The 27816-nt window shown below is 42.0% G+C and overlaps 1 protein-coding gene across 1 annotated transcript in view; it reads left to right on the plus strand.

Annotated features, from left to right (window-relative positions):
- The window catches only part of RP1 (RP1 axonemal microtubule associated), a 258679-nt gene that overhangs the window by 28067 nt on the left and 202796 nt on the right, over nt 1-27816 (plus strand). Inside the window, 11 exon segments of the mRNA XM_034759443.1 lie at nt 6792-6955; nt 8428-8514; nt 11173-11305; nt 14688-14839; nt 15493-15571; nt 19080-19155; nt 20756-20832; nt 20936-20967; nt 21120-21249; nt 24328-24428; nt 27627-27800. Coding sequence (XP_034615334.1) covers nt 6792-6955; nt 8428-8514; nt 11173-11305; nt 14688-14839; nt 15493-15571; nt 19080-19155; nt 20756-20832; nt 20936-20967; nt 21120-21249; nt 24328-24428; nt 27627-27800 — 1205 coding nt within the window.

A 27816-nucleotide genomic window follows, 5' to 3' on the forward strand; every position in this document is an offset into this window, starting at 1 on the left:
TAGCTCCTTAATTTTCACGCGGCACTGCTGTGTGTCCCTGTTATGGCCTCGGTCCTTCATGGCCTTGGAGATCTTTTCTAATACTTTTCCATTTCTTTTACTGCTACGGAGTTCAGCTATCACTGCTTCATCTCCCCATATGGCGAGCAGATCTCGTACCTCCCGTTCGGTCCATGCTGGAGCTCTTTTGCGATCCTGGGAGGACTCCATGACGGTTACCTGTGCTGATGAGCTCTGCGTGGTCACCTGTGCTCTCCACGCTGGGCAAACAGGAAATGAAATTCAAACCTTCGCGGGTCTTTTCCTGTCTACCTGGTCAGTGCATCTGAGTTGAGAGCGCTGTCCAGAGCGGTCACAATGAAGCACTGTGGGATAGCTCCCGGAGGCCAATAACATCGAATTCCGTCCACACTACCCCAATTCCGACCCGCAAAGGCCGGTTTTATCGCTAATCCCCTCGTCGGAGGTGGTGTAAAGAAACCGGTTTAAAGGGCCCTTTAAGTCGAAAGAAAGGGCCTCGTTGTGTGGACGTGTCCAGGCTTAATTCGGTTTAACGCTGCTAAAGTCGACCTAAACCCGTAGTGTAGACCAGGCCCTACTGGCATCCAAATAGGGTTAATGGTGAAGGCCAAATCCTCAGCAGAAGGTCCAAAATACAGTTGAACAAATGTCGTTCTGTTGCATAGAGTGAAGTAGTATGTGGAGTTGTGATGCAGGTTATGAAATAGAGCTAGTGCTTTGAGAGCTGAGGGAAAGTCCATCCACTGAAGCATGGGGAGAATCATGTAGATGGAATGGAGGCAGGCAAGGGTACCACGTGTTGTGAGCAGAGCATTCATAACTGAGGGGTGTCACCAGCCAATCCCCTTCACATATTGAGACAGAGCAGCCACAGATGCTACTGCCACTGAGCTTACAATAGTGCTGTGTAATGGCTCTGCAGCCAATCAATGGACATCAGGACCATTACTGTAATGGTCTTCCAAAACACCCAGTGCATATCCCATTTACTCAGCGGTTGTGGAATAAATACAATTTGTTTAGTCACTTAAATTAGGAATTTAGACAAATTGTACTGCATTGTCTTTAATAAAGGGGAGTTTACAGCAGCAGCATAATCACTAGGGGGAGAGAGATATGTCCCCCTCCATATTTCTGTTATCCTGTTGAAGGCTGTCTGAAAGCAAGAACTCTTGGTTTCTCCCAACATTTGTGTGTGTGTCATTTGCACCATTGGTTTACGACACCTATTGTCTCAAGGCAGTGCTTCCTTTGAAATACTGCAAAACAGAATGAAGAGTGCTGAAGTGTTTTATTGACTGAGGGCCAGAGCTTTTAAAAGAACTTTGGTGTTGCTTGCACAGGGATAGTTAAGCACCTAAGAAAGGGCATTTCAGTAGCCCGCCAGTCAGCTGAGTAGGAAGCCATGGAAGCAAGCCAGAAGTGAAATGCTGAGAGGGTTGAGGAGAGGCAAAGGGCTTAGGCACTTAAGTTGCTGACCTGATGCATCTGGCTGACAGGCCAGAGGTAGGTGCTTCCCTCTGCTCGAGATTCTCAGCTGTGAACCTTCTCCTGGATTTAGGCATCTGAACCAGGTCACCCCTAGTTAGTTGATGCCCTACAGGTTGAAACGTCTCTCTTTTTCTCTGTCTCCTAGTCACATGAGACATCTCTTTCAAGCTCATCTTGTGTTTCCCAGTGCCACCCCACCTATTAGTGGCCTACATCCAGCCCTCCTGCTATGGGCTCTGACAGGTATTGGGTCTTAGGTGTGCTTAGAAGAAGGAGTACCCTGTCTAGTTTAAAAATCTTGCTCTGGAACCTCGAGGGCTTTGGCCTGAGCCTTGCTGCTGCCATCTCCAAGGTACTTAGGCTGCTTTGAAATTGCTGACCAGTGGAAACTTGGGTGCCTGGGGACTTCTGCACCTAGGGGCTCAGGTGGAACCTGAGCTGCAGCTTTTAAAATATCAGTGGCACCACCAGGGTGGATGTAGGAGCCTATCTGCCAGTATAGGCACCCAAATCCCTTTAAAAATCTGACCTGGCTTTTTCACAACATAACAGAGTAAGTCCCATCCACACAGGCTAAAAATGAATGTAAGATGGTAAGGGTGTGACAGAATAAAATGTATATTATTTACTGATTACTTCACACTTTAAAAATGCAACGCTGTGCCCTAAAACATAGCTGCTAGTGTCTCAGCCTGCCAGTTGTCATTTTGCATGATACCACCATTACATGATGTAATTCTGAGTGACAGCCATGGCACATATTCTTAAAGAATGTAATGGATTGTGGGTGTGATAAATACACAGACTCATACTACAGTCAGAACACTGTCAGTGAGAGAAGCAGTGAACCAAAATGGCTAGGGGAGTTTGCACTTAACTAGTCTCTGGAGTTCTATGAGAAATAAGTTTTGCTGATGCTTTTACTCTTCCATTTCCATCTATGCTCAGTGCAAAAGCCAGGAACTATGTATGTATTGTAGTTAAATATAGGTTAGACTATTATTCTGTGCCTATGTCTATTTATTTGTGTCCAAACAAGAAAAAATAGCCAGTGCTGGAATCTAAATCCTCCTTATCACTTGGAAGTCATGACAGAATTACCGTACCTCTTTTTTTTTTATGGATGGTTAAATAGAGGCACAAAATTAACACATTACATCACCTAAATCAGTAACTAGAGATGGGAGTAGAATCTAGGAGCCCCTATTCCATCTAGTCCTTTACTCTAACCATTTTACCACATGGCTGCAGAAAATATATAAACCTCTACCCTGATATAATGTGCTCTTCAGGAGCCAAAAATCTTACGTTGTTATCGGTGAAACCACATTATATCGGGGTAGCGGCAGCAGGGCTCCAGCGGTGATTTAAAGAGCCCAAGGCAACCCGCAGCGGCCAGAGCTCCTAGCCCTTTAAAGTGCCACCACAGCCCTGCTGCTGGAGCTCTGGGATAGCGGTGGCAGGGCTCCGGCGGTGATTTAAAGGGCCCGGGGCTCCCCGCAGCAGTCGGAGCCCCGGGCCCTTTAAAGCGCTGCCCGAGCCTCGCTGCTGGAGCCCTGAGGTTACCGCGTTGTATGCGAATCTGTGTTATATCGGGTGTATCTATCTAGGTGTATCTCAGTATGGCCACGCCATTTTGCGTGAGAAATTCACTCCTGTTGTGGATTGTAGCTGGGGATCTTCCTACACACTTCCATCTGAAGTAAACACAATTATGAATATTGATATTCTCTCTCAGGTCTCTTGCCACTAGACAATGAGACCCTTTCATACTTCAGCCCCAAATGTAACAAAATATTTAACCCCAGGACCACAAACCAAAGCTGTTCCAGTGTGGATCATATACTTAGTAAACAACAGGTGATATAGCAAATGTATATATTCTGCATTGGATTTCTCACAAAGAAGTTAGCAAACACACCCCTTCCCCCAGCCTCCACTCCCTCCCAAACAGATTATCTCATAATTTTTTTCAGAGTGAAGTCTATTTATTTGTAAGCATACAGTTTACATTACACTCTTATTCCTTCTAGGGGCCAGATGGCTGGCCCTTACATGGGTGCCCAAGGAGATCGAGGAGAGTGCAAGTAGCTTCTAACTCAAATGTCTCCCACTATGCAGGGGCCTGCTGTAATTGTGATACTTGTGGTATCCCTCAACCAAGAGGTAGAAGAGTAAACTATTCTCATATGTGCCCAAAGCATTTTAAAATCAGAAGTCAGACCCCCAAAAAATCATAAGATTTTTTTAAAATGTGCTTTTTGGCATGTCTTCTGATTTTTTAACTCCCCCTGCCCACCTGCAATGCATGTGTGATACACACAGTATGTCTGTACAGCGAGTTGGGGGTGTGACTTTTCAGCTCAAGGAGACACCAGAGCTAACTCAGATTGAGCAAGTGTGCAAACCATACAGTGTGGATGTGGCGGGACAGGCTAGCCACTCCAAGTACATGCCTAACGCCTTGGACAGGTCTGTATGTGTTGGCTAGTCACTCACGCTGCCACGGCTACACTCTATTTTTAGTGTGTTTGCTCAATCAGAGCTAGGATGTGTATGCCTCCTTAAACTGAGAATTACAGCCCCATGTCAAAGTGTTGACATAACCACAGTAAGGGAGAGTCCCTGCCATGAAGAGCTTGCAAGCTAGGGCAAAGCATGGTGAAGTTTGGGAAGTGGGAGCTGAAACGGGGACTCACCAAAGTCAGATACAAAAGGCTATCAGACTTCCATTAGATAGGGACACTTTTAACCCCTGCTGATCTGGGCAGAATTCAAACAGGTAACCTACAGGTGAAATGCTCTCTAGCTCATTACCAATGTACTGAAGCATCCAGTCCCCCATAAGTGCTAATATTACACCTTTGAGAATGCAACTTGCTTTTTGGAAGATAAGTTTATGAAATCCAGGTCTGATTTATTAACCTAGGCTGTGTCACCCACTCTTTGGCACAATCTCCAACACGTATTCAGTTTGCCACACCCAGATCTTACAGGGAGAGCACCCATTAATCAAGTACAAATAATTTAAAAAGCAACAGTCCAACTATTAACACAAGATCCAAATTCACCTTTAAATACATTTTGCAATATAAAGTCATCCCAACAATTATTCCAGCATCCTTGCATTAATTTGCATATTTGTCTACCCCCACGAGGCTCATCAACAGGGCTTGACCCCAGAATTTTCCACAGCACAAACTTTTTCTTCTTCAGGTATAGGAGCAACTAGTGTGGGATAAACATGCTATTATCCTCTATGTGGAGCAGCCCATACAGGGAGCCACAACACACACATTGCCAATGAGTTATACTAGTATTTGTGAGACTGCAGTGACAGGCTGGGTATCAGGACCTTGGTTTCTATTTGTGATTCTCGGAGCTGATTGTGGTGTACGGGTTACAGTCAACATAGCTAAATGTAACAATGTCCCTTGTTGGATCATCTGTAGGGAGTGAAGCCAAGACCTCTTGATGTAAAAAAATGAGCCTCTATCTCTTCATCTATAGAACCAGTTCTCTTAGCCCAGAAGTATTAGAAGAGTTGTACATTTCTGTATGTGCTCTAGCTGCGAGAGAGGGACATAGAGCCACACTGTACTGGTGTCAATTGCACAAGCCCCTAATTTCACATGTTTCTTCTGGAAGACTGTGTAGCACGGTAGTTGAGATTGGGCTCAGTCATATTAGAGCCATGGATTCCAGTTCCAGCTATGCTTTGTGCAAGCTCTCAGTTATCTTTCCTTCCTTAGAGGTTTTTAAGGTCAGGCTTGACAAAGCCCTGGCTGGGATGATTTAGTTGGGAATTGGTCCTGCTTTGAGCAGGGGGTTGGACTAGATGATCTCCTGAGGTCCCTTCCAACCCTGATATTCTATGATTCTATGATCTTATCTGTGAATATGATGAATAATAATTACCTCCAAGGTATGAAACCTTAGCTCAACATAAGAGCTGCGAAGGGCACAGAAATATCAAGAGCAGTTCATTTCCAGTCAGTGGAAGAGCTGAGACTAGCACACATGGCTTTGCTGTTTAGTGTGGCTTCTATGACGCTATAGGGCACCATGGGGGTATTGCTCACTGCTTCTAAAAATCACATGAAGGCTGCAGCCTTTTGCGTCATTACAAGATGTCTTGCCGTAGGGGCTAAATCGCATTACCTGCAGCAAATTCATGAGGGTAGGCCACACTGTAGTCTGGCTTAACTATAATAGAGTCATAGTGTCCCTGAAGTGTTCCTAACCTCTGTTTGCCAGATGCTGGGAATGGGCGACATGGGATGGAGCATTTGAGGATTACCTGTTCTGTTCATTCCCTCTGAAGCACCTGGCTCTGACCACTGTCGGAAGACGGGATACTGGGCTAGATGGACCCAGTATGGTTGTTCCTATGTTCATAGTGGACAGTTGCTGGCATCTATGGGCTACCGATGTTTTCACCTAAATTTCTTCATAGTTAACTGTTTAATTATTTGGACTGCCACTGCGGGTACTTCTACACTGCCCATGGACCTGTGGCTGCAGCGTGGACTGGCATGCCCACACTAACTTTAACCCAGCTAGCGTGGCTAAAAATATCAGTGAAGAAGTGGTGGAAAAGGTTCCACAGGGCTCCTGGGTACATACTCGTGTTGCTAGCTCACACTGAAGCCTGTGTAACTGTGTCTTCACTGCTATTATTGTTCAAACTAGCCAGATTAAAGCTAGCACAGGTATGTTTACACAAGCTGCAATTTCACTGCCGATTGCAGTTTGACATACTCTGAGACAGCTGTGCTGCTTACTGAAACAAAAATATACATAGCACCTGGTTGCTGACTTAATTATTAAAATATATGCTTTTGGTTGAAGAGAACTTTTATAAGAAGACTAAACCAATAAAGATATAGTGGACCTTTATAACTATGGAATTATATTGTGTGAAAAAACAATATGCTCTCCTTGTGGATGTAAGGGCACAGAAAAGAACTATATGATGCTATATCATATATCATATTATTTGAGAATGTGCGTTCATGAATTAGGCTGTATCATATTACATATGCACAAAGGAGCACAGCAAAGGATCTGCACGCAACCTGACATTTTCTGTTTTTTTGAGTGCCTAACCATGCAAACTCAATAATCACGTAATGGATGCTTTTTTATAGCGTATATATACAGATGTGTATATTTATATTTGTCTGCTTTATGTAGCTTAGAATTTTGATTATTGAAACAAATTTTGCCAGGGTGTCATGGGTTCAGGTAATTGTGCGTGCCCTTTTATGTTTTCATAGCTGGCAAATGGAAGGTGTCTGTCCTCACCAGTGATATACCATCTGCAGGAACCAGCTCACAGGTTTATATTACATTGTATGGGGATTACAGTAATTCAGGGCCTATCTTTCTGTATGGAGAAGAAGGGGAACTGTTTCAGAGGGGCAATGAAGACATCTTCACTGTAAGTAATAAACATTCAGTATATTTTCTTTATTGTCCATAGTGGCCTACCAGATTACATAAAATGTGTAAAGCTATGTGATAAAAGGGACAGTCAGTTTTTGTACAGTAGACTGGGAAACAAGTAATACTACTGTTAAATACAGAGCTAAACCTAATTGTTTTTCTTAAATGCCAATTAAGCTCAGTATATTTCATTAAGAAATATCAACTACTGTATATAGAACCAAATAACTGCAAAGGATAGAGAAGCCAAACATTTGGGTTCATTTTTAAGATCTTAAAGTTGAAATGAAGTAGTAGGGCTTAGATGGGAGTTAGGTGCCTAAACACCTTTGACGATCGGGACCTTAGTTTCTCTCTGCCTCAGTTCCCCATCTGTAAAATGGGAATAATGATATTTCCCTATCTTCCAGGGGTGATTAAAGACTGTGAGATGCTCAAATAGTACGGTAATGGGGGACCATAGAAGTATCTATGATGGATATTTTAAAACAAAACCGTCTGCACAAAAACATAATAGACATGAACTCCGAGTGTGTCTAGGGGACCTGGAGGAAAAAGAAAATGGCAATAGTACAATAGCAGCCAAATTATTAACACAAAAGCAAATTTCATTCACTAGCGATGGCTCCAGAAACAGTCTTATTGTGGTTGATGAGCTTCAGAAGTGCTGGAAGATGCCTCCAACGATGCTCCAGGGAGCAGGTGGATTAGGGTTGTTTTACAACAAAAGCAAACACAGTTCCTCTTCCCTGTCTTTGTCCCTCCAGCCGCCATTTCTCTCCTGCATCTGAGTTTCGTCTTGTGAACAACCTTTTTATCGCCCTCTGGCCTAGTCTTGCCTTGGGCTCTCTCTCTCTCAAAAGCCATGCATTTGTCCTTGTGTATCTCTGTGCAGGAAGTTCTTTATTGTTTATTTCACAAAGTCCAGGGGAGTTAGCATCCAAGGGTTTGCTTCACATGCATCTCTGCAGTGTAAGTGAACTCAGAAGATGAGCTGTCCAGACTGTTGTGTTGGGAGAAAAGCAGTTCCAGTGAGTGGACTAAATCATGAGAAAACTCATACCCCGGAGGATGAGAGATGTCTATTAGTAAGTTCCCAAAGCCCAAATGATGGTCTCTCCATTAATAAGAGCATCCTGGTTCACACTTTGTTGCTTGACCGACTTGCATGCAAAGTTGGTGCACTGAGATCACTGAAGCCATATTTAGAGTTGGAAGCATGCACCCAGCACTCCCAAGAACTAATCTTCTTCCAAACACAGACTTATGAGAGAATCAAAGTAGACAATTTTGTATCAAGAGACACTGTATTTTAAACACAACACAATGCCTGATTGTTACTGTTCTCCAGGAAACAGTTTTTAAAACAGGAATGTAACATACGAGTGATACCTACTGAACTAATTGTTCTTTGGAATTTTTCTTTTAAGGAGCTAGATGCAATTTATCTATTTATTTCCTTTATAGATTGACATTGGAGACGTAGGAGAGCTCTATAAAATACGCATAGGACACAATAACTCTGGAGAATCCCCCTCTTGGCACTGTGAAGAGGTGAGAACCCTGAGCATGTGTTTTAAACAATCGTTGTGCCCACACGAGCAAAATAATAATAATAAAAAATCCTGGGAGAAGTATTTCAGTCAGACACTGATGCTTATTGCATCACTGAGAAACCTATTTATTGTGGGTTGTTCTTGTGAGGAGTTTATGGCAGCCCAAGAGCCATATTGCTAAGGTTTCCTTTTCAGTTTCTAAGGAGAAAGGAGGTCCACTGAATATTTATGATGCTTCTAAATTACAAGTTATATACTGAGTATTTCCATGGTTTATATGAGGTGTGGTTTGTAGCATAGGTAGTATGCTAGTTCTCTTTCCAACCCTTACCGAGACAAGGTGTGGTCAGTGTGCCCCAGGAAAAAGGACAGAGGTCTGGGTGTAAGGAGACCTGGTTTCTATTCCCAGCTTTGCCAATCACTTATTGTGTGACCTTAAGCAAGTCATTTCACCTCTTTGTGCCTCAGTTTCCTCATCTATAAATTAAGGATAACAATACTTAACCTCCTTTAGCACTTTGAGAGCTACATATGAAAAGAGCTTATCATTATAATTTATGTTTGAGCGCAAATTCAGACGTGGTACCAATGGTTGCAGTTCCATTGAAGTCAACCTAGTTACAATCTTGTGCACCAGGTCCATGTATGGGCAGCATTCTTTGACCACATTTTCCTAGTAACTGCATGCCTGGATGGAGAAGTTGTATAACTACTAGGTTGTCAGGGAGTCCAGATGGTTCCTTAGCTTCTGCCCTAGGAACTATGGGACACCTCTTCTAGCTCAGTAGCTGACAGTCCGAGTCAAAGTGTTTCCCAACTCCTGTTGGCTTTTGGGCAGCCTGAAGTTTCCTATCTGCCAGAAGACCCTCTAAGGATTGTGGAAGGCAGGAGCTCATATTGGAGGAGAGCAGCCATTGCATACCCCGTATCCAAACACTAGTAAAGGTTGGAGGGGCAGGCCACCAGCTTTTCTTAAACCATATTTGGGGGAGGGGGCTACTAGAAGAGGGGAGCAGCTGTCATCCAGGGAATGATTGTTGATATACTTATTTATTTATTATTTACTTATTATTTATTTGGGTCACATATAATCTGACCCACTAAATGAATCTGCAGATGTTGGCCCTCCATCAGCCTCTATGAACAGACCCTGCAAGGTCCGCATTCTGTGTGGTGCATCTATTTAAATTGAGAAACTAAAGTCAGGCAAAAAAGGAATGAAAAGGAGCTTGGGCTTTTTCTTTCCTCCTCGCCTTGCCTCCACGTATGCAAGCTGGTAGATCTTAATTAAAATCAATGGCACTTCAGTGTACACTGTTGCTTCTTGGCTCACAAAGTCTGTTTTGTCTACTTACCTGGGCTCATCTGAAATAAAAACAGCTGGATCAAGACCTGAAACCACAGCAGCTTTTAGGCAGCAGTCCATCAGCGAGGGCTCAATCATTCCGTCTGCTGTGCAGCTTTGGAGGGAGGGGCTAAAGGAGCCGAATATCTTCTACAAAGACCCCCACATTTTGTGCAGTAGAGTTAACACAGTATGGTCCTTCACTGCTACGGAATCTGGGGAGCGGGGAACAACGCAATAGTCTGGGGAGACAAACTGGTCAGCACTATCTCCTGGGAAATCCATGCATTCTCCTGCAGATATGAAATCAAGAGATCACGTTGTGTTACTTTTGTGCTACAAATGTTCAGTAATGAGCTACACTGCTGGGCAGCCCCACAGAAGTGCTAGCCCTCCATGCATAAACCCCTACCTCTGTGGCTTTCCTTATGGATCTCCCAGCATTAAGATGGTTTGAGGTCTATTCATGGCTACAAACACCCCTCTCAAGCATGGTGCTACCTCGCTCATGTGCATTAAGTGTTCCCCTCCCACATGTTTTTCCACAGGAGATAATGATAGGCTTTGGGTTTGCCAGTTTTCTTCAAGCAAGATTAGAGAGTTTGGTTCACCAACATTTGTGGTGAACCTCTTGCAGGTTTTAAACATAGTATTCCAGCCCTGAAAGAGTGGGCAGCAGTAAGACTTTCCAATAATTGTGATTCCCGAATATTACAATTAAAGGGACATGTCAGACTAAACGGTGTGAAGCAGCAGTTGGCTCAGCCCAGGAGAGTGAGGAGTGGGTAGAGGCAGCTTTATGTCGTCTTCGCACCTCCTTCATCCTAGGGTGGCCAGGGGGATGCTGAGCTGCTCCTGCTACTCTAATATATGACACCCTTGGCCAGATGCCTTTGGGAAGGTCTGCAGCTCAGAATAGTCAGAGCACAAAACATTGATTGTTTCCTTTCCACTCCTGGCGCCCATTCCCTATTATGGCTCTATATTAGAGGCTGCATAGGAGAGTAGCATAGGACTGCCTATGACATTCCCGCACCACTTCTGCACTGGGGCTATCCTCCCAGGAGGCCTTCATGGCTCCCTTATGGCACCAGAGCTGCAAACAGGCCAGAGCAAGAGCCAGGATCTGGCCTTTCATCTTAATTCCAGATGTTGCAATAACATCTTCTAGCACAGAACTCTGCAGCTACGTGGAGCCCCACTGATGCTAGTAGGACTTGGCAGAGGCTGAGAGATCTGCCCCAGCAGAACCGACTTCAGGATTGGAATCTAAGTGACTTAAACAAATGATAATTGTCATTGCTATTATAGGTGCAATTGCAGAACCTTTACACAGGAGAACAGTTTTCTCTCCCTGCCCACCGATGGCTGGCGCAGGACCAGGATGATGGCGAAATCTGTCAGGAGCTTCCTGTTTTGCGACGGGGCCAGCCTGTTCTTCCAGGTAGGCGAAATAATGCATCAGGCAATTCAAGTCACGGACTGCCACCCGTAGAATTCAATTGATTGTTTTTTATCCATTATCTATTATTGTTTGACAGCTGCAATGCTTTTCTCTGGTCTTTTCCCTTGTGAAGGCTGGGCATGTGCAGCTCCTAACTTGGAGGTGTAACAGGGAGGGGACCTGCAATGTCTTTGATCAAATGTCTTGAATTTCAAAAGTCCTTTAGACTTAGGGTCGTCTCATTGAGGTTTACAGATAAGGGCAGCCCTGTTTACTTTCCACCTGGAAACTCAAACAATGGTGAATAAACCTCACAAGGTTTTTTTTGTTTGTTTTTTTACTTACAAAAAAGATCAGGAAACAAAAAACATATGTAATTATCATGATGCCATCACGTACAAACCACAAACACTACTAGGAATATCATGGGAATTGCAGTTTTGTAAATATGTCATGTATTTGACTAATATAATTGCTATTTTCTTTCCTTTTCTGTTACCTGTGGATGATGCATAGACCACACTCGTACAGAGCTGTTTTCATGCGTGTGTGGAGCAAAGCTAAACAATATATTAAAATGTTCATAAATTTAAGTGGACCTGCTGCTGACTCCAGACGTAGACTGGGGAAGTGGGAGATGGGTGACATGGAGGACCAGGAGTTCCAAAGGTGGCATGTTGAGGGAGGGAGGTGCACTGGGACAGACATGGACTGGGAATAGCTGACTGGATGGTATGGAGCTGTGCTATCTCTGTTAACTATGACTGAGCTAAGGTGGGGGAGGAGGCAGAAGGACATGAAAAAGGCATATAGTGTGGGATCCTAACACAATAATATTTAAGCTTTAATCATACCAGCCCTTGAGGTGAAAGAAAAGTCCTTTCTGTCCCATTGCTCCCAACAATACAGCCACATAGCTGTCAGCCATAACTGGCTCAGGGAGTACTATGTAGAAAGGCTAGCCAGCATTAACCACAGTGCTCCAGGATCCTGAGCAGGCATGACCATGGTCCCACCCTCATACACTAGATATTTGTTGCAGAGAAATACCAAAAGGCATGGCTGGCTAAACCCATAAAATAGGTATGAAGTATCAAAAGGGTAGCCGTGTTAGTCTGTACCCACAAAAACAACGAGGAGTCCGGTGGCACCTTAAATACTAACAGATTTATTTGGGCATAAGCTTTTGTGGGTAAAAACCCACTTCTTCAGATGCATGGAGTGAAAATTACAGATGCAGGCCTAAATATACTGACACATGAAGAGAAGGGAGTTACCTTACAAGTGGAGAACCAGTGTTGACAGGGCCAATTTAATCAGGGTGGATGTGGTCCACTTCCAATAATTGATGAGGAGATGTCAATACCAAGAGAGGGAAAATTGCTTTTGTAGTGAGCCAGCTACTCCCAGTCCGTATTCAAGCCCAAATTAATGGTGTTAAATTTTCAAATGAATGGTAGCTCTGCAGTTTCTATTTGAAATTGATGTGTATGTGAATGAGCCACACCATCAGAGGCTCATTCACCCGCACATCTACTAATGTGATATATGCCATCATGTGCCAACAATGCCCCTCTGCCATGTACATTGGCCAAACTGGACAGTCTCTATGAAAAAGAATAAATGGACACAAATCAGACATCAGGAATGGTAACATACAAAAGCCAGTAGGAGAACACTTCAATCTCCCTGGACATTCTATAACAGATTTAAAAGTAGCCATACTTGAACAAAAAACTTAAAAAACAGACTTCAAACAAGATTGGGGGAATAGGGATTCCAAGTGACCCTGCCCTGAATTTTTGTGTAAATCACCTGGTGGTGGCAGCAAAACTGTCCAAGGACAAGGAAAGCAATTTGTGCCTTGGGAAAGTTTTTAACCTAAGATGGTAGAATATAAGATTAGGGGGTCTTTCATCTGGGTCCCCACATCTGTACCCCAGAGTTCAGAGTGTGTGTGTGGGAACCCTGACAATGATTCTGTTGTATTAGGAGTGTACAAACAGAAGGTCTCAACTCAGAAGAAGCAGCAAAGCGTCCTGTGGCACCTTATAGACTAACAGATGTATTGGAGCATGAGCTTTCGTGGGTGAATACCCACTTCGTCGGATGCATGTCATTCACCCACAAAAGCTCATGCTCTAATACATCTGTTAGTCTATAAGGTGCCACAGGACTCTTTGCTGCTTTTACAGATCCAGACTAACATGGCTACCCCTCTGATACTTGACACCAACTCAGAAGAGTTTACAATCTGCAAATGGCAAACGAAGCTCGCATCTTCCCAGTCAGAGGATTAGAGGGGTAGATGGCAGAATGTTCACATTCACATACCCACGCAGCTCGTACCTGCGCACACACCCACAGTAGCATCTTCCCCTGGAAATGTGGCACTTCTTGGCCCTAGCAGGGATTAGAGCAATTATTGTCCTAATTTAAAATGCTCTCAACCATAGGCTGTCGACTGCCCAAAGTCCATAGAAAATGTCTTTGATCTAAAAATAAAACAAAGAAGGGAAGATGGCAGTGTCTAGAGAACAGAGTTAAGGTTGTTTTGGATGCCTGAACAATGTAATTCTATACTTTTAGCTGTTTTCTTTTCTTTTATATTTAATCTTAATTTTGAATTATCTGTTTTTTTAATGTCTCTGCCTTTTTTCTTCAGATTTATAGCTGCATAAATATAACCCATAAATTACTATTCCCATTCTTAATCCCAGTATTTTGCCTGGGAGTTTTATTTTATGTCATATTACGTATTTTGTATTAAACACCCAAAGGTGTTGCAGTTTTCATTTATAGCCCTTCTCTTCCCTCCCAAACTTACAAAGTGATTAAAGAAGATTCCCCATCAAATGCAATAAAGGAATAATCTACTATTATTATTATTGCCTGAAGCACTGAAATATTAAAGCAGCGAAGCATTATTTGATGCTGTGAAGTGGAGACAACGGTGCTAGAATTTATTTTTTAACCAGTGCTTTTAAAGGGTTGATGGCTGCTGTCTGGAATATTTGTGGTCTGACTGCTTATGTTGAGGCTAATCTTGGATTTACTTTGTTTACTTTTCTGCTTTATAATGACTGTAAGTGGTGCTGTAGGACAAAAATATACTGTTGTGCATTTAGAGCTGATTTTCAATTTGCATTTGCCACTGGGAATACCAACCTGTGGTAAACAGCATGCACACGAAATCAAAAAAAATGTTTGTGTGTCATTTTACTTAATATTAAATGGAATTTTTTATGAATGAAAAGTACATGATAGCTAATCCTTGATACAGCTGTATTTGGACTGTATAGTCACTCTGCTTTACAACTGGATATTGCTATAACTATGGTAGTGTTTGTAATGTAAAAAACCTGTCTTCTTTTACTGTCAGTGACTGTATATGAGGTGCATGTCACAACAGGAGAGCTGTGGAATGCCGGAACAGAAGCTGATGTCTATATTTCCATCCATGGGGAAGAAGGCGATACAGGCTCCAGACAGCTATTTAGGTCGAAGAATCCTAGGAAATTTCTAAAAGGACAAGTGAGTGACAAGAAGCATACTTTCCGATCCATTTGTCTGTCCTTTCTAGCTCTCTATCTTGTAAGATCTGAGGCTGCTACAGGCCAAGGTGGGACTTACACTAGCAAAGATCACTGGTAGACTGCAAAGTTCATAGAAAACCTGCACAATTAAGCCAAAATTATTTTTTAAACATTTGCATTGACATTTTGGGAAAATTATAATCCATAATAATTATTGTGTAGGTAAAGTGCATACTGTTTTTTAAAATTTCTTAATTATTTAAATAATATATATGGAGAGAAGAAATAACTTCAGTAAAATACATATTTTACTATATTCTGATATTAAGTTATATTACAATTTGTGATTGCTTTGTTAACTAAATTTTGGGCTAGTTTCTGCTCTCCTCACTCTAGTAATTGCATTGATTTGAATAGGACTACACACATAAGCAAAGTGATCAGGATTAGCTCTTTAGTCATAATTGTTGGTCCTGGAAACCAGCTTTGCTTGTCTGCTTTGACATTATCATACATTATTTCATAGATCATATCGGGATGCTCATACTTCATAGAAGAGTTTCACAGGTTTTATACCGTAGGTTTTATGCGTCCCATTGGATGGGGAGTTCTTTTAGAGATTTAATTGCACTTTTCTTGGCTGGTTTGCAGACTGACCTCTTCCTACTTGAAGCTGTGCACCTTGGAGATTTGTACAAGATTGTTATAGGACACAATGGACTTGGATCGGGTGAGAAATCGCTACATATAGTAACTGAATACTGACCACAGCTTTCTGTGACATTAGAGTAGGTATTTGTAAAATATTCATATGAAATAATGTGACCAAGGTATTTTATAGGGGGAGACAAAGGGTTCCAAGAATATCAGTCATTAAAATGAAAAGGTTACATTTTGGTACCATCACAAATTCCAAATAATCATCCTTAACCTCTATTATAGTCCAAATAATTGTTACTTTTAAATAAAGGGTACTGCACATTATAATTCTGTCATTCCCATTTGAAAAATTGAATTTGTTTGTCTTTTCTGCACTTTGAATATTTCATTGTACAGTCTATATTCTGTATGTCTTCTGGAGATGGTCTATCACTGTAAATGAAATTTATTAGCATCATTATTATTTAAATTGCAGTAGTGCCTGACAGTCCCAACCAGGGATTTGAGGGCCATTGTGCTAGGTACTGTACACACAAAGTTGATGGAAATATGGGCTATGAACCAAATTGCCTATGAGCACAAGACTTGGATTTATTTGTCCCTGAATACCAAACACTGTAGCAGATCAATGCTAGACAGTCTGGGCCAGAGTGTCTAGTAGAGGTGTCAATTTACTCTGTCTTGATATTTTAGAAACAGGCAGTAATACAGTTAACCTCCCCGTCTCCCTTCCCTCCACTCATCCCTCCAATGTATAAAAGACTGGGGGGAGGGATAGCTCAATGCTTTGCGCATTGGCCTGCTTAACCCAGGGTTAGGAGTTCAATCCTTGAGGGGGCCACTTAGGGATCTGGGGCAAAATCTGTATCTGGTTATGCTAGTGAAGGCAGGGGAGTGGACTCAATGACCTTTCAGGGTCCCTTCCAGTTCTAGGAGATAGGTATATCTCCATATATTGTCAGTAAGATATCACTCATTGCTAGATCATCCCACATTAATCCACTTGTGGAGGACATCCCAACCCCTCTCCATATGGAAGGGAAGAAGTGGCACTTCTGTCACAGTTCCTCTTGTTCATTAGCCTTGCACAGATGCCCCTGGATTGGAACTCAGCAAGTAGAGAGCATGGTGACATCTTGGGGGAGGAAGCAGGTTAGATGAGATGTCTCTTTCCACGGTACTATTCCCTCTTTGCTCCCAGATTTTCACATGGAAATCCAGGAAAACCATGCACTGGGAGCTGTGATATTTTGCTCTGGATCCCTTCTGTGGCTTCTTCTAAGCTGCTGAGAAAGGACCCAGTTGATGATTACATAGTTGTTATTGAACCAGGCTGTCAAATGGAAGGGAGTAGCCTGCCAGCAATTCCTTTTCCTAAGGATAAATCCCTAAGAACCACAGAGTTAGAAGGGAAAATGACTCAAGAAAAACTCTATGTGGGGAAAATCCTTGAGTTTTCCACTCCTCCAGACAACCTGCTATAGGTTTTTCAGTGGCAGTTTTTATTATGCAACCTCCTGTCTTAAGAGACCACACCATTATTATTTATTATTTATTTGTTTTATTTATTTGTATTACACTAATGCCTAGGCATCACAGACTGAATCAGGCCCCCATTGTGTTAAGCCCAGTACAGAAACATCATGAGACATTCCCTGCCGTAGAGAGCTTGCAATCAAGTAGACAAGTTGGACAAATGAGTGGGAGACAAAGGAAGTGTCTCCAGATCTATTGAATGCAGTCTTGCAGTCTTAATCCACTTTCATTGGAAGAGCCACTTCCTCTAAGCAATTGATTTTTTAAATTAATCATTTGGATGGTTGCTCAAGGCAGGTTTCACTGTATCTTAAAAAAATCTCCATTTTCTCATGAACTCCATTCTCATCAACTCTTCCTCTGCAGTAGTGTCTTTCAGGCAGATGCCTGCTATCCTCTGACGTTTCTGCACATTATAACATGGCTCTCTGTCGTGGAGTTTTGCAATGATGAAACAGCTATGTGCCAAGATCAGTAGTGTCAAACAATCAATTTTCTTCATTCTGCTTTGAGACAGTCAATATAATCCCTTAGAGTTGCTGGCAGTGAGGACCTCTCAGATTGGTTAATGATTAAACTGTCAGCTTCCTGGACTTCTGAAATATTCCATGGCATTACACTGTCTCTCACAATGTGTACTCATCAAGGGAATATTGCACCATTTAATGCCATGGACTTGCCAGGAATGGATAGTACCTTTGCTAGCAATGATACTTAATGTTTTAAGAAATTGGAGGCAATGTTATTGCCAAATTGTATCCAAAATGTTCAGCTTTATTGATAATTTGACCAAAATATTAAAGAATTAAGAAGACTAAGAAAATATCTTCTCAAATACACAAATTAAATGCTTTAAATGAGAGGGATAAGGGGCCGTGCTAGCCTGCAACAGTCCACTTTTAACACCTCTGGTGCTTCTAGCATATGTGACTATAAATGGAGAGTTTTTGAAGTGAATCTTTCTTTCCTTACAATAGCTTGTACTGTGATGAGGAGGTCTGTCCCCCTAAGGGTAGTGGTACCTGGGGTCAGCCTACCTCCATCATGTGGAATGGCCCTTTAAGATTTTGGGAGGTTTGGTATGCAAGGACCTAGGAGATATTGGTCAAGAGGAAGCGGTCTTGGGTATAAGTAGTGTTTGAGAGGAAATCCTGTTACTGTTCCTTTAAGGGCCCAGGACCAGGAGTCTAGTAGGGCAGGTGGGGCAAAGGTCCACTTTCACCCAGCCAACTGGGATGAGCTTTGGAAAGGGGAGCAGCTCCTTCTTAATAGCAGGAGAAGGCCTGCCTGCTGAACCCAAGGACTAACTGGGAAAAAAGGGCTAGCTGAAGGAGAAGCTGGCTAAGGACCTACAGGTCCTAAGTTACAACCCCAGCTCCAAGAAGGAGAGCTGGCTGGGGGACTCCTCTCTTGAGGGAGTGACTCTTTGAACTACAACCCAGCTCCAAGAATGGGACTTGGGGTGATGGAGGGGGGGAGCTCCTGAACAGGGGCAAGAAAAACCTGCCAGGACGATTATATGGATCCAGAGAGCATATGAACTTGAGTGACTAAAATGGTGAGTTACACTTTGTGGAAATAATTAATAAACCAGACCCCTCGGGAAGGGAGTATGTGTTTAGACCTAATCTGGTCTGGTAATTGCCTGCAAGAGTCTGAGTGGGAGCTATGAGCAGTACACGTGCAGGCTCACGAGGGGTTGCTCTGAAAGCATTCAACCCTGACAAGGACCCTAACGTAATTACAGGAAAATGATGAGCACTACTATATATCAAGGAGTGACTCCTTGCACGGTGCTAATGTTATATTCATTTGTGTTTAAAGTTACTGGGTCTGATTCTGATCTGACTTAAACTGGTTTGACATTGATATAGCTCTGTGAATTCAGTGGAGTTTGCCTTGATTTAAGCTGGTGTAATTTAAATCAGAATCTGGACAAATATATGAGTGTGTGTGTGTGCATGCATGCACACACACACACACACACACACACAGAGTAAATTTTCATTTTAGGATGTACTTTTTTTAAATTTTGTTCATAGGAAATGGATGGTTTCTGGAGAAGATTGTAGTCAAGGATCCTGTCACAGACCTGGATTATTCTTTTCCTTGTCACAGGTTGGTAATGTTTTCAAATGGGTTATGTTGTAATAACAACTAGTTGTTCATGACTTCTCCAGTCAGGGGTGATTTGTGAAGTGCTTGTCCCCCGAGAATCGAATTGAGATGTTCCAACTCCTTTTACATACTCTAACAAACAGTCATAAGATGGTAAAACGTCTGGTCAAACTTCAGACCTGTGATACATTTAACCATTGACTGAGCATTGAAACATTCTATATAAGGCGTCTCCACTCCACACCTGTTACAACATTCAGCAGCTGCTGGCTGGCACATCCCCTCATCTGACATTTTGGATCTGCCATCAGCTGATCTACCTCTCCCTATATCCAAGGCAACACTTTTCAGTTGAGTGGGTTGCTCTCTCTCTAAGGGTAATTCTGCACCATTGACAATACCAATGGGAGCTTCGGCATTTACTTCAGAGGACTCAGGATCAGGCTTTAGGTTCTCATGATATGGCTATCACTGAGGTATATCTGATCAGCTGGTCCTTCCCCGTCCACCCGAAACCTGTCACTGAGCAGCAGCAGAACTTGAAGCAATCCCAATGTCGCTGCTGCTTCCCCTGTGGTCTCTTCTGTTCTGAATCTTCTACTCCTATGCTCATTTCTAATTTTATCTACTATCAATTAATTCACAAATAGCTTATGGAAAGTGATATTAATAAAAATCAGTAGAAATATTAGGAATTAGTAAAGTCCACTCACGTATGAATCCAGCTACAACTTGCCAATGGCACCTCAATTCTGTGTCCTTCTTTCACTTCTACAAGTGAATAAATAAGTGCCCAAGACAGCTTTGAGTGATTGATGTGCACCCTGAAATTGATTTATGTGTGCGTGTGGGCTTTCTGCCCATCTGATACAGCACCTCCTCTTAGCGTGACCTAATTTTGATTCAGTATTGTAGGTGAGATGAACTTCTACAGAGAGAGCTTGAAATACAATGCTAGTTTCATAAATAATTCAGAAACTGCTGAAATCTGTTTTGCACAGAAAAATCCTGTGTGTGGTTGAAGGGTTTGATACATCTCTCACTGACATCACTTTTACAATGGTTCATCTCCTTTGATTTTAACTGAGTTAGCTCTAATTTATGCAGTGTAAGTGAGAAGAGAATAAAGCCTTTTTTACTTTTAATGGCACAGTTTACACCTGTATGGGTTGGGGGTGGGGAGGATGGTGTTGCCTGCACGAAATTTGCTTAATGAGAGACGATTTTAGGAGTCTGTACAGCTGGGCTCCCTGAAGAAGCCTTTTGGGGGCAGAGAGTGTGGTCAGTGGATCTGCTATTACTGATCCCTAACATTGGATCACTAGTTGAGATTTCCAGGTAGTCAGGCTGGCTTGGCCCTTTAGGCCCTGATCAAGAAAAGCATTTAAGCACACGTATAGCTTTAAAAAACTGAGCAGTCCCACTGAAGTCAATGGAAACTCTCACCTGCTTAAAGTTTAGCACATGCTTAAGTGCTTTGGTGGTACAGGGCCTCAGTGCACAAAATATTAAAATGTAATTTGTAAACATTGTGACAAAAATATTGCTGGGTTTGAGATCAAAACAATATAATCAGAATGGGTTCTGTTTTTCTCCAAAGGTGGCTAGATCAAGGGGAAGAGGATGGTAAAATTGTAAGAGAACTAAATGTCACTGACACTACCACCTTCTCTGCAAGTAAGCATAAAACAATGCAGAAGAGAGTCCCTTGTCACCGTGACTGTGTCAAAGAATGGCCAGGATACTGTGTAAACTGATCACATTCTCTCTATCTCTGCAGGGCAAGAGCTGGAACTCAAGAGAGAGGAAAACGTAAAGACTTTTTCTCTTTTCAAAAATTGATTTGACAGTATACAAAGTCCGTTCTGGGGAAAATCAGATCAATAGTTTCTCTGTATGTGACGTTTTCTTCCTGTATCTTCTCATAAGGGCTCTTTTCTTCCTTCTTTTAAAAATATAACTAGTGGGCTGCTGAAAGATGGAAGTTTCAGAAAGGCAACACTCTTCAGTTCTACAACAGGCTCACCCGTGGTTTCATACGCCTCAGTCCAGATGGCACAGTTGATGCACTTGGTGACAAGAAGGACAAATATGGTAAAATATTTGCCAGATGGGGATGTGTGGGTGAACAGCATGAGGAAGGAGGGCATCATCAGATCATTGCAGGTGTCATGTATAAGATTCAAAATTAATTCTAACAGGAGCAGAGGATGGCAACCATGAATGTTCTTACTCTTGAATGCATTTAAAACTATTAATAGTAAAAGCCACTTGGTTTTGTTGTAAAAGAACATCTCACAATGGCGTCCCATTATTAAATAGAATCTAGTTCTCACATGCTGGTTTAGTGATCCAGAATGCAAACCTCCATGGTAAGGGTGGTAAAATCCTCTCAACAACTGGGGCAGATACTGTCCCAGCCACCAGCTCCAAATGCTTCCTCCTCTCTACCAGTATCACTTCCATCTTATCTGGGTGAGCTTCAACCAACTCACTCCCATTCAAGCCTCAGCTCTCTCTGGCAAGGAGAAAGTACTGTGTTACAAGTGTTTGAGAACATTAGGTTAAAAGCATAATCTACATTATGGCGGTGCAACCCAAAGTGTCTCAGGTCTTTCCTGATTGGCCTCACCTATGCTCTGAATAGAAGGGGTGACAGAACAGAACCTTGAAGGACATACTTGAGAGAGCCTTCAAGGCAATGAGCAAATTCCCAGCAATTACCTGTGGGATGTCTCTGAGAAATTTGGGCAGAAAACCCCCATATGAATAACTCCTCAAGTAATCTTCTCCATGCAAGACAGTCCCACAGGTAGATCAATAAAATCTGATAGGCATGGAATATGGGTTTCACTTTATTTTTGGAAAGATCCCTTTTTAGTTGTCATGGTTGCTCCTGGAGTGCAATTATTCAGTGACTCAGAATGTTGAATTAATCAAATCTCTAAGTATTGCCTTAAATTTCAGAGCATTCCAAATCCCTAAATGCAGTTACCCAGCATGAGCGTGTTCTGAAAATCCCACAGGGAGTTTCATTTTATGATTAGAAACTGTGACCTACTGGGTAAACCTCCAAACCAACCTCCTTACATGAATCAGGTCTCCTAGGCTGCACTGAGGCAATAAGCAAATCTGTTCAATTTTTAACACTATGGCTTTGACTGATGGATTATGTTTGATTCAATTCCACATGACACCACAGAGTTCATAATCATTTTGCATGCAGAATCCAAATTCACACTGCTGTCTGCTTCACTGCGGACTTCTGCATCTGCATACGCTTTCCTTCATGTTTATATGTGGACTTTTGTATGGACGTTTTTAAATACATAAACACATTAAATTTATAGCACTGTCTGTACATTTAATTTTACACATTAGAAGTAAAATCATCATGCATGTCATTTTCTAATTTTCAGTGAGTAGTATTTTCAGTCTCTGTGTAATTGTGCAGGTACCACAACTGCACGCACAATTATTGTAAATGGCCATATAAATAGAGCACGCAGCTGGCACAATTGTGATGTCAAATGTAGGCACACATCTACGTACACTTTTTGGCATGAAGAACACGTCTCTACCCCTCAAAATTTCCCTTGAATGTTTGTTTGGGTTAAACACATGCACATTACTTTATCAGGGCAGTGAGACTAGCTCTGTACAACAGAAGCTGATGTGAGACTTGTAGCTTAATTTTTCATCTTGGGCACTGTTCCTTGTGCTCACAGTTAGGAATTAAGTTTCCAGAAAGAAACACCATCTACTTATCTTTCATAGTAAGCAGCTTTAGGGAAGCTGCTTGGGCTGAAACTTTCCTGCCTTTCAAATGTTGGTGGGACTACAAGGAACAATTTATTAATAACTTTGGACCAGATCCTCAGCTGGTGTAAATTAGGTTTGTGCCAGTGCTTTTGATGGAGTAATTGCAATTTACATCAGTTGAGGATTTGGCTCAGGGATAATTAATTTTCCAGGATTTTTTATCCCTAACTGGAAGCACTAAGAGAAGTGCCATTGTGATTATTATTTTTTGAGCTATGGTTTGATTCTGGCATGTAGGAACACTGCCAACATGCAAGATGTCCCCATGTATGAGATAATTACCTTGAATTTAGTTGATCTAGTTAGAACAATAGTTTAAATAGGCATACGGTGCATGCAGCCTTGCTTCATTGAATGAATATACTTAATTTTTTAAGTATACTAAACAGCAGGTTGCAACAGCTCTATTTTATTATGAATAGAATAAAATTAGTCAATAGATAAAATCTCTGGGCCAGATTCTGCTATTCTGAGTAGTACCTTGCACTGCAAGCGGGCCCGTCAGAGTGATAGAAAAGGCCTATGGGAGAGAAATGGCTCACAGTGTTATTACACTGGGGATGAGTTTGACTCACTGTATTTATTGCTATCAGTGGGAACTACAGGCATTTAGGGAAAGTACTGTGTTATTTATGTATATATTTATAATGTGGTGGTGCCTAGAGGCCCCAGTTAGGGATCAAGACTCTGTTGTGGAAAGCACTGAACATTGTACTCTAAGAAGCACAACCCAGAACTCTCAGCCCAGGATAAGGTGACTATCAGTCACCCTAGCACCTTCCTGATCCAGGGCTGCTACAGGGACTGGAGAGGCCCCAGGAATAACATGGCCCTGGAGCCTGTCTGAGTTATGGCAGCCTCTCTGGGGTGCCCTATGAGCCACAGTGATGCCTAGAATCTCTGTACTGCTGTGTGCTGCACCTGGCCCCAAACCCGCACCTCTTGCACCCAGGCCCACTCTGGCACGTCTCTATGCTGGGAATTGTCTTCCATATTGCCTGTGCTGGGGGAATCTTCCCTTTACATATACAGAGCTATGCTGCTCCAGCCCTTTTAGCAGGTGCACAGGTGCCAGAATTGGGGTGATAATCTCTCCCTAAGTATATGATGAGATGTCTTCGCTGATAGCTCTCAGGCAGTGACTTTATGAGCTTCCCAAAATGAATTGGGAGGCGATCTGTTGATCAGAATCCAATTTTTTCCTCAGTTCTAATTACTAATTTTTTTAATTCGGTCTCTTCCCTGCCAGATAATGTCTTTGCAAAATCATAAGTCACGTGTTGGTATTAGATGTAAAATGAGTTTGAATATATCTATGGCTTTACCTTTTTTCTCCCCCAAACTCTTTAGGTCTTTTTGACGTGACTGTCAAAAGAAACGCACATGTGTTTAAGAGTCATCAGATGCCACATATTGCCCTTGCTCTTGACAATGGCTATGTCACTGGACTGGTATGAAATTGCCTTATTGCTTTTATTGGTTTCATGGTTATTATCATTATTATTTATTAATTTATTAAATATAATGCAGATTTTGTTCTCTGTTCTAATAAGTAGCAGTTACTTCCAATCAGAGATGAGGCCAAGTTGCAAAACCAAAATCTGAAGTTTGAACTTGCCAAAGATCAGGAAAGTTTGGATTCTGCTTTGGTGCCCATCTATTTTTATTTTTACTCTTTCCTCCTGTATCTCACTTAGTATTTTTAATGGCTTATTGAGAAGGATTTGATTTATACAACCTGGAACATTATGAGCTGTGCTTCATTGTTTATTCCAGCTAGTCAAATGTTGACAACATATCTGGCGTGCCCTGGCATCTCCTTGGATAATTATCAGTGCCAAGTGCTAATTGTAAATATCCATTTATTTCCCTCTCACTTTTTGTAACTAACCTGCTTTTCAAGGCTTGTTGCAAGTTAATGTTCCAAGCCTAGCTTGATCCCCTGCTCGCTCATCCTCTCCTCAAAGGTAGATTTTTGTCAACAGCAACAGATTAGTACTGGTTGTACTTGCTTGCTTGCGTGCACGTTTTTGTGACCGCAAGCTGCTTGGAAAGTCAAGCACATGAAACCTTATAAGTCCTTATAGGTGGGAACCAAAGAAACTGGATCCCATTTAGTCAACTTATGGGGCGGGTTCTTCCACAGCCCTGGTCAAATCAACCGGCAGATTAAGGGCCAGAAAATACAGCCTAGACAACGTCAGTATGGAGGTGGGAAAGGAGAGACCATGCTCCATCCCGTCGTCAATCTGCAAAGCTCTTGAGCTCAATGTTAGAGAGATTTTTAAGGAATGGATCTCCTGAGCGCTGCAGGAGAGAGGCTCTTTCATTGCATTTCCTGTGAAGCCCAGGAAACCTCTCCAAGGGAGTTTCTCCATCTTCCCCTGTAAACTCTTGAGATCTTCAGGAAATAGGCTTCTTCCTATTCTCCTCTTTGCCTCCCTCCTTTATCTAACTTCTTCACCAGTGGACTTTCTGCACTGGACAAGAGAAGGCCTCTGTCCCTTGTCTCTCTCTTTCTCCTCTCCCATCTCCTGTAGAGATACTGAACTCAACAGGAAAGAGTCTTCCTCCTGGAAGCCAAGCCCAGCATCGCTCTGTCACAGCACTCTCAACATGTGATTAGGCAAGTGGAAGGTGGTTCCTTTAGATAGACCTGTGTTTTACTGAGGATGGAACCAACTGTGTTTTTCTTTCCCTTATTTGAGGAGCGAGTAACTTAGTGGTCAAAGCAGACCATAAGCCTCCATTATATAATATGCATTGGCTTTAGTGGGAGAAGAGTTTACTCAGCATCTTGCAGAATTGGGCATCTATTTGGGAATGGCTTCAAACCACAGAATAAATGATGCAAACTCTTCTTGTTCCTGTTCCACACAGCAATGAACAGCTCTCTCTTGTTCTCAACATCATTACAACTAGGGGACTGGGTGAAAGGATTCCTTCCTTCTATTTCCAACTCTGTCACTGACTTTTTTTTTTTTTAATCTTGGACAAGCCACTTAAAGTCTCTGCCTAAGTTTACCCATTCTAAATTGCATATAGTAATAAAACACCTCTTCATAAGGAAATTGTGAGGATTAATTAATTAATGATTAAAGCACTTTGTGATCCTTGGAAGAAAGGTGCTGTGTAGTTGTAAAACAGTACCGTAATATAGTAAACATTTGTATAGGTTTCAGATTTAATCAAAGGTCCTGTGGCTCTCTTGTTTCGGTCTCATCTAAAGTCCACCTGATGATTTCTTTTATTCTCAAAAGCTTCAGTTAGAGGAGGTTGAAATGTTTTGAATGAAAAGGATTTTTTTTTCATGCAAAAATGGCCTTTCTTGGAAACAAAAAGTTTCACAAACCATTTACTCTTTAAAATATTTTTGCAAAAAGGTTTATCACCTTTTTATTTAATTTGTTATTTTAAAAGTTACCAAAGCTGTTATTAAAATGGCTATTTCATTTTTCATTTTCTTAAACCTGAGTTTTCAGTAAATGAGAGATAATTTAATGTGTTAGATCAGGGTACGGCAACCTTTCAGAAGTGGTGTGCCGAGTCTTCATTTATTCACTCTAAATTAAGGTTTCACATGCCAGTAATACATTTTAACATTTTTAGATGGTCTCTTTCTATAAATCTATAATATATAACTAAACTATTGTTGTATGTAAAGTAAATAAGGTTTTTAAAATGTTTAAGAAGCTTCATTTAAAATTAAATTAAAATGCAGAGCCCTCCAGACCGGTGGCCAGGACCCCAGCAGTGTGAGTGCCACTGAAAATCAGCTCGCGTGCCGTGTTCAGCACGTATGCCATAGGTTGCCTACCCCATGTTAGATTAAAAAACGTAATGAATTTTTTGAAAAAGCAACAGTCCACTTTGAACCATGTGAAATGAAAACAGCTTTGAAATCTTGCGACTTTCCATTTTTGCCCAGCTCTGTTATAAATCCAATACAGTGTGTATTTTTGTGTATAGTGTCTTTCATGCAAAAGGACCAGGAAATAATCCACAGCCCTTTACACTCTGACCAGACAGATACAAATAATGAGCCTGATTCAGCCATCTGGTTGGATCCCTGTGGGTTGCTGCCTTCCCTAGATGTTTATCCAGGGAGAGCAATATAAACCCTGATATGAAGGGCCACAGTGCTGCTGCTGGTGAAAGGTACCTGAGAGATATTCTGAGTGCATTTCCTGGGAGCCCTGACCTTGCACCCTCTTTTATGACTCAGTCTGGTTTCTGGGCTGCACCGGGTGACCCCAGACCCCTGCAGTAAGAAGTCCGGGTATGTTAGTTGTTATACCTGCACTCAATGCAGAAGTTCTGCCTTTGGTGGTTCCTAGCTTGACTTTCTCTAGCAGAACCCAGGAAACAAATTGTACCCAATGAACATAATTATGAATAGATAACAGGCTTGTCTTATTTCAAGATTCTGTGCCCAGTTTCAGGCCTCTTAATTTTAGAATTTCAAGCTCAAAAACAAATTTGAGAATTTCCATATTAGGTTGCTCTTCATGGCTAATAGCAATATGTTTATGGCACCATGAGGAATTAATAGAGGTGCAGAAATAGAGACCCCATGGCGTGACTTCTCTTTCATATTACTTATATCTAGTGGTTCATATAATTGATTATTCCTGCTTTTCTTGTGTTAGGACAATGAAGATACTCTCTGTGAGTTACAAGTTCATGTTCAGCCAAATCGCTGTGCAATTCTGGAATCAGCCCGGAGTCCAGGGCACATGATTACATTCAGTCTTCAAGGCAAAGTAGCCGATGATACAGTAGGCTATGCAGGACTCTCGAAAGAATTTGTTGTGCATGTGAAGGTAAGGCTGGGGGAGA

The sequence above is a fragment of the Trachemys scripta genome, chromosome 2 (genome assembly GCF_013100865.1).
Source record: "Trachemys scripta elegans isolate TJP31775 chromosome 2, CAS_Tse_1.0, whole genome shotgun sequence".
Taxonomy (NCBI): domain Eukaryota; kingdom Metazoa; phylum Chordata; order Testudines; family Emydidae; genus Trachemys; species Trachemys scripta.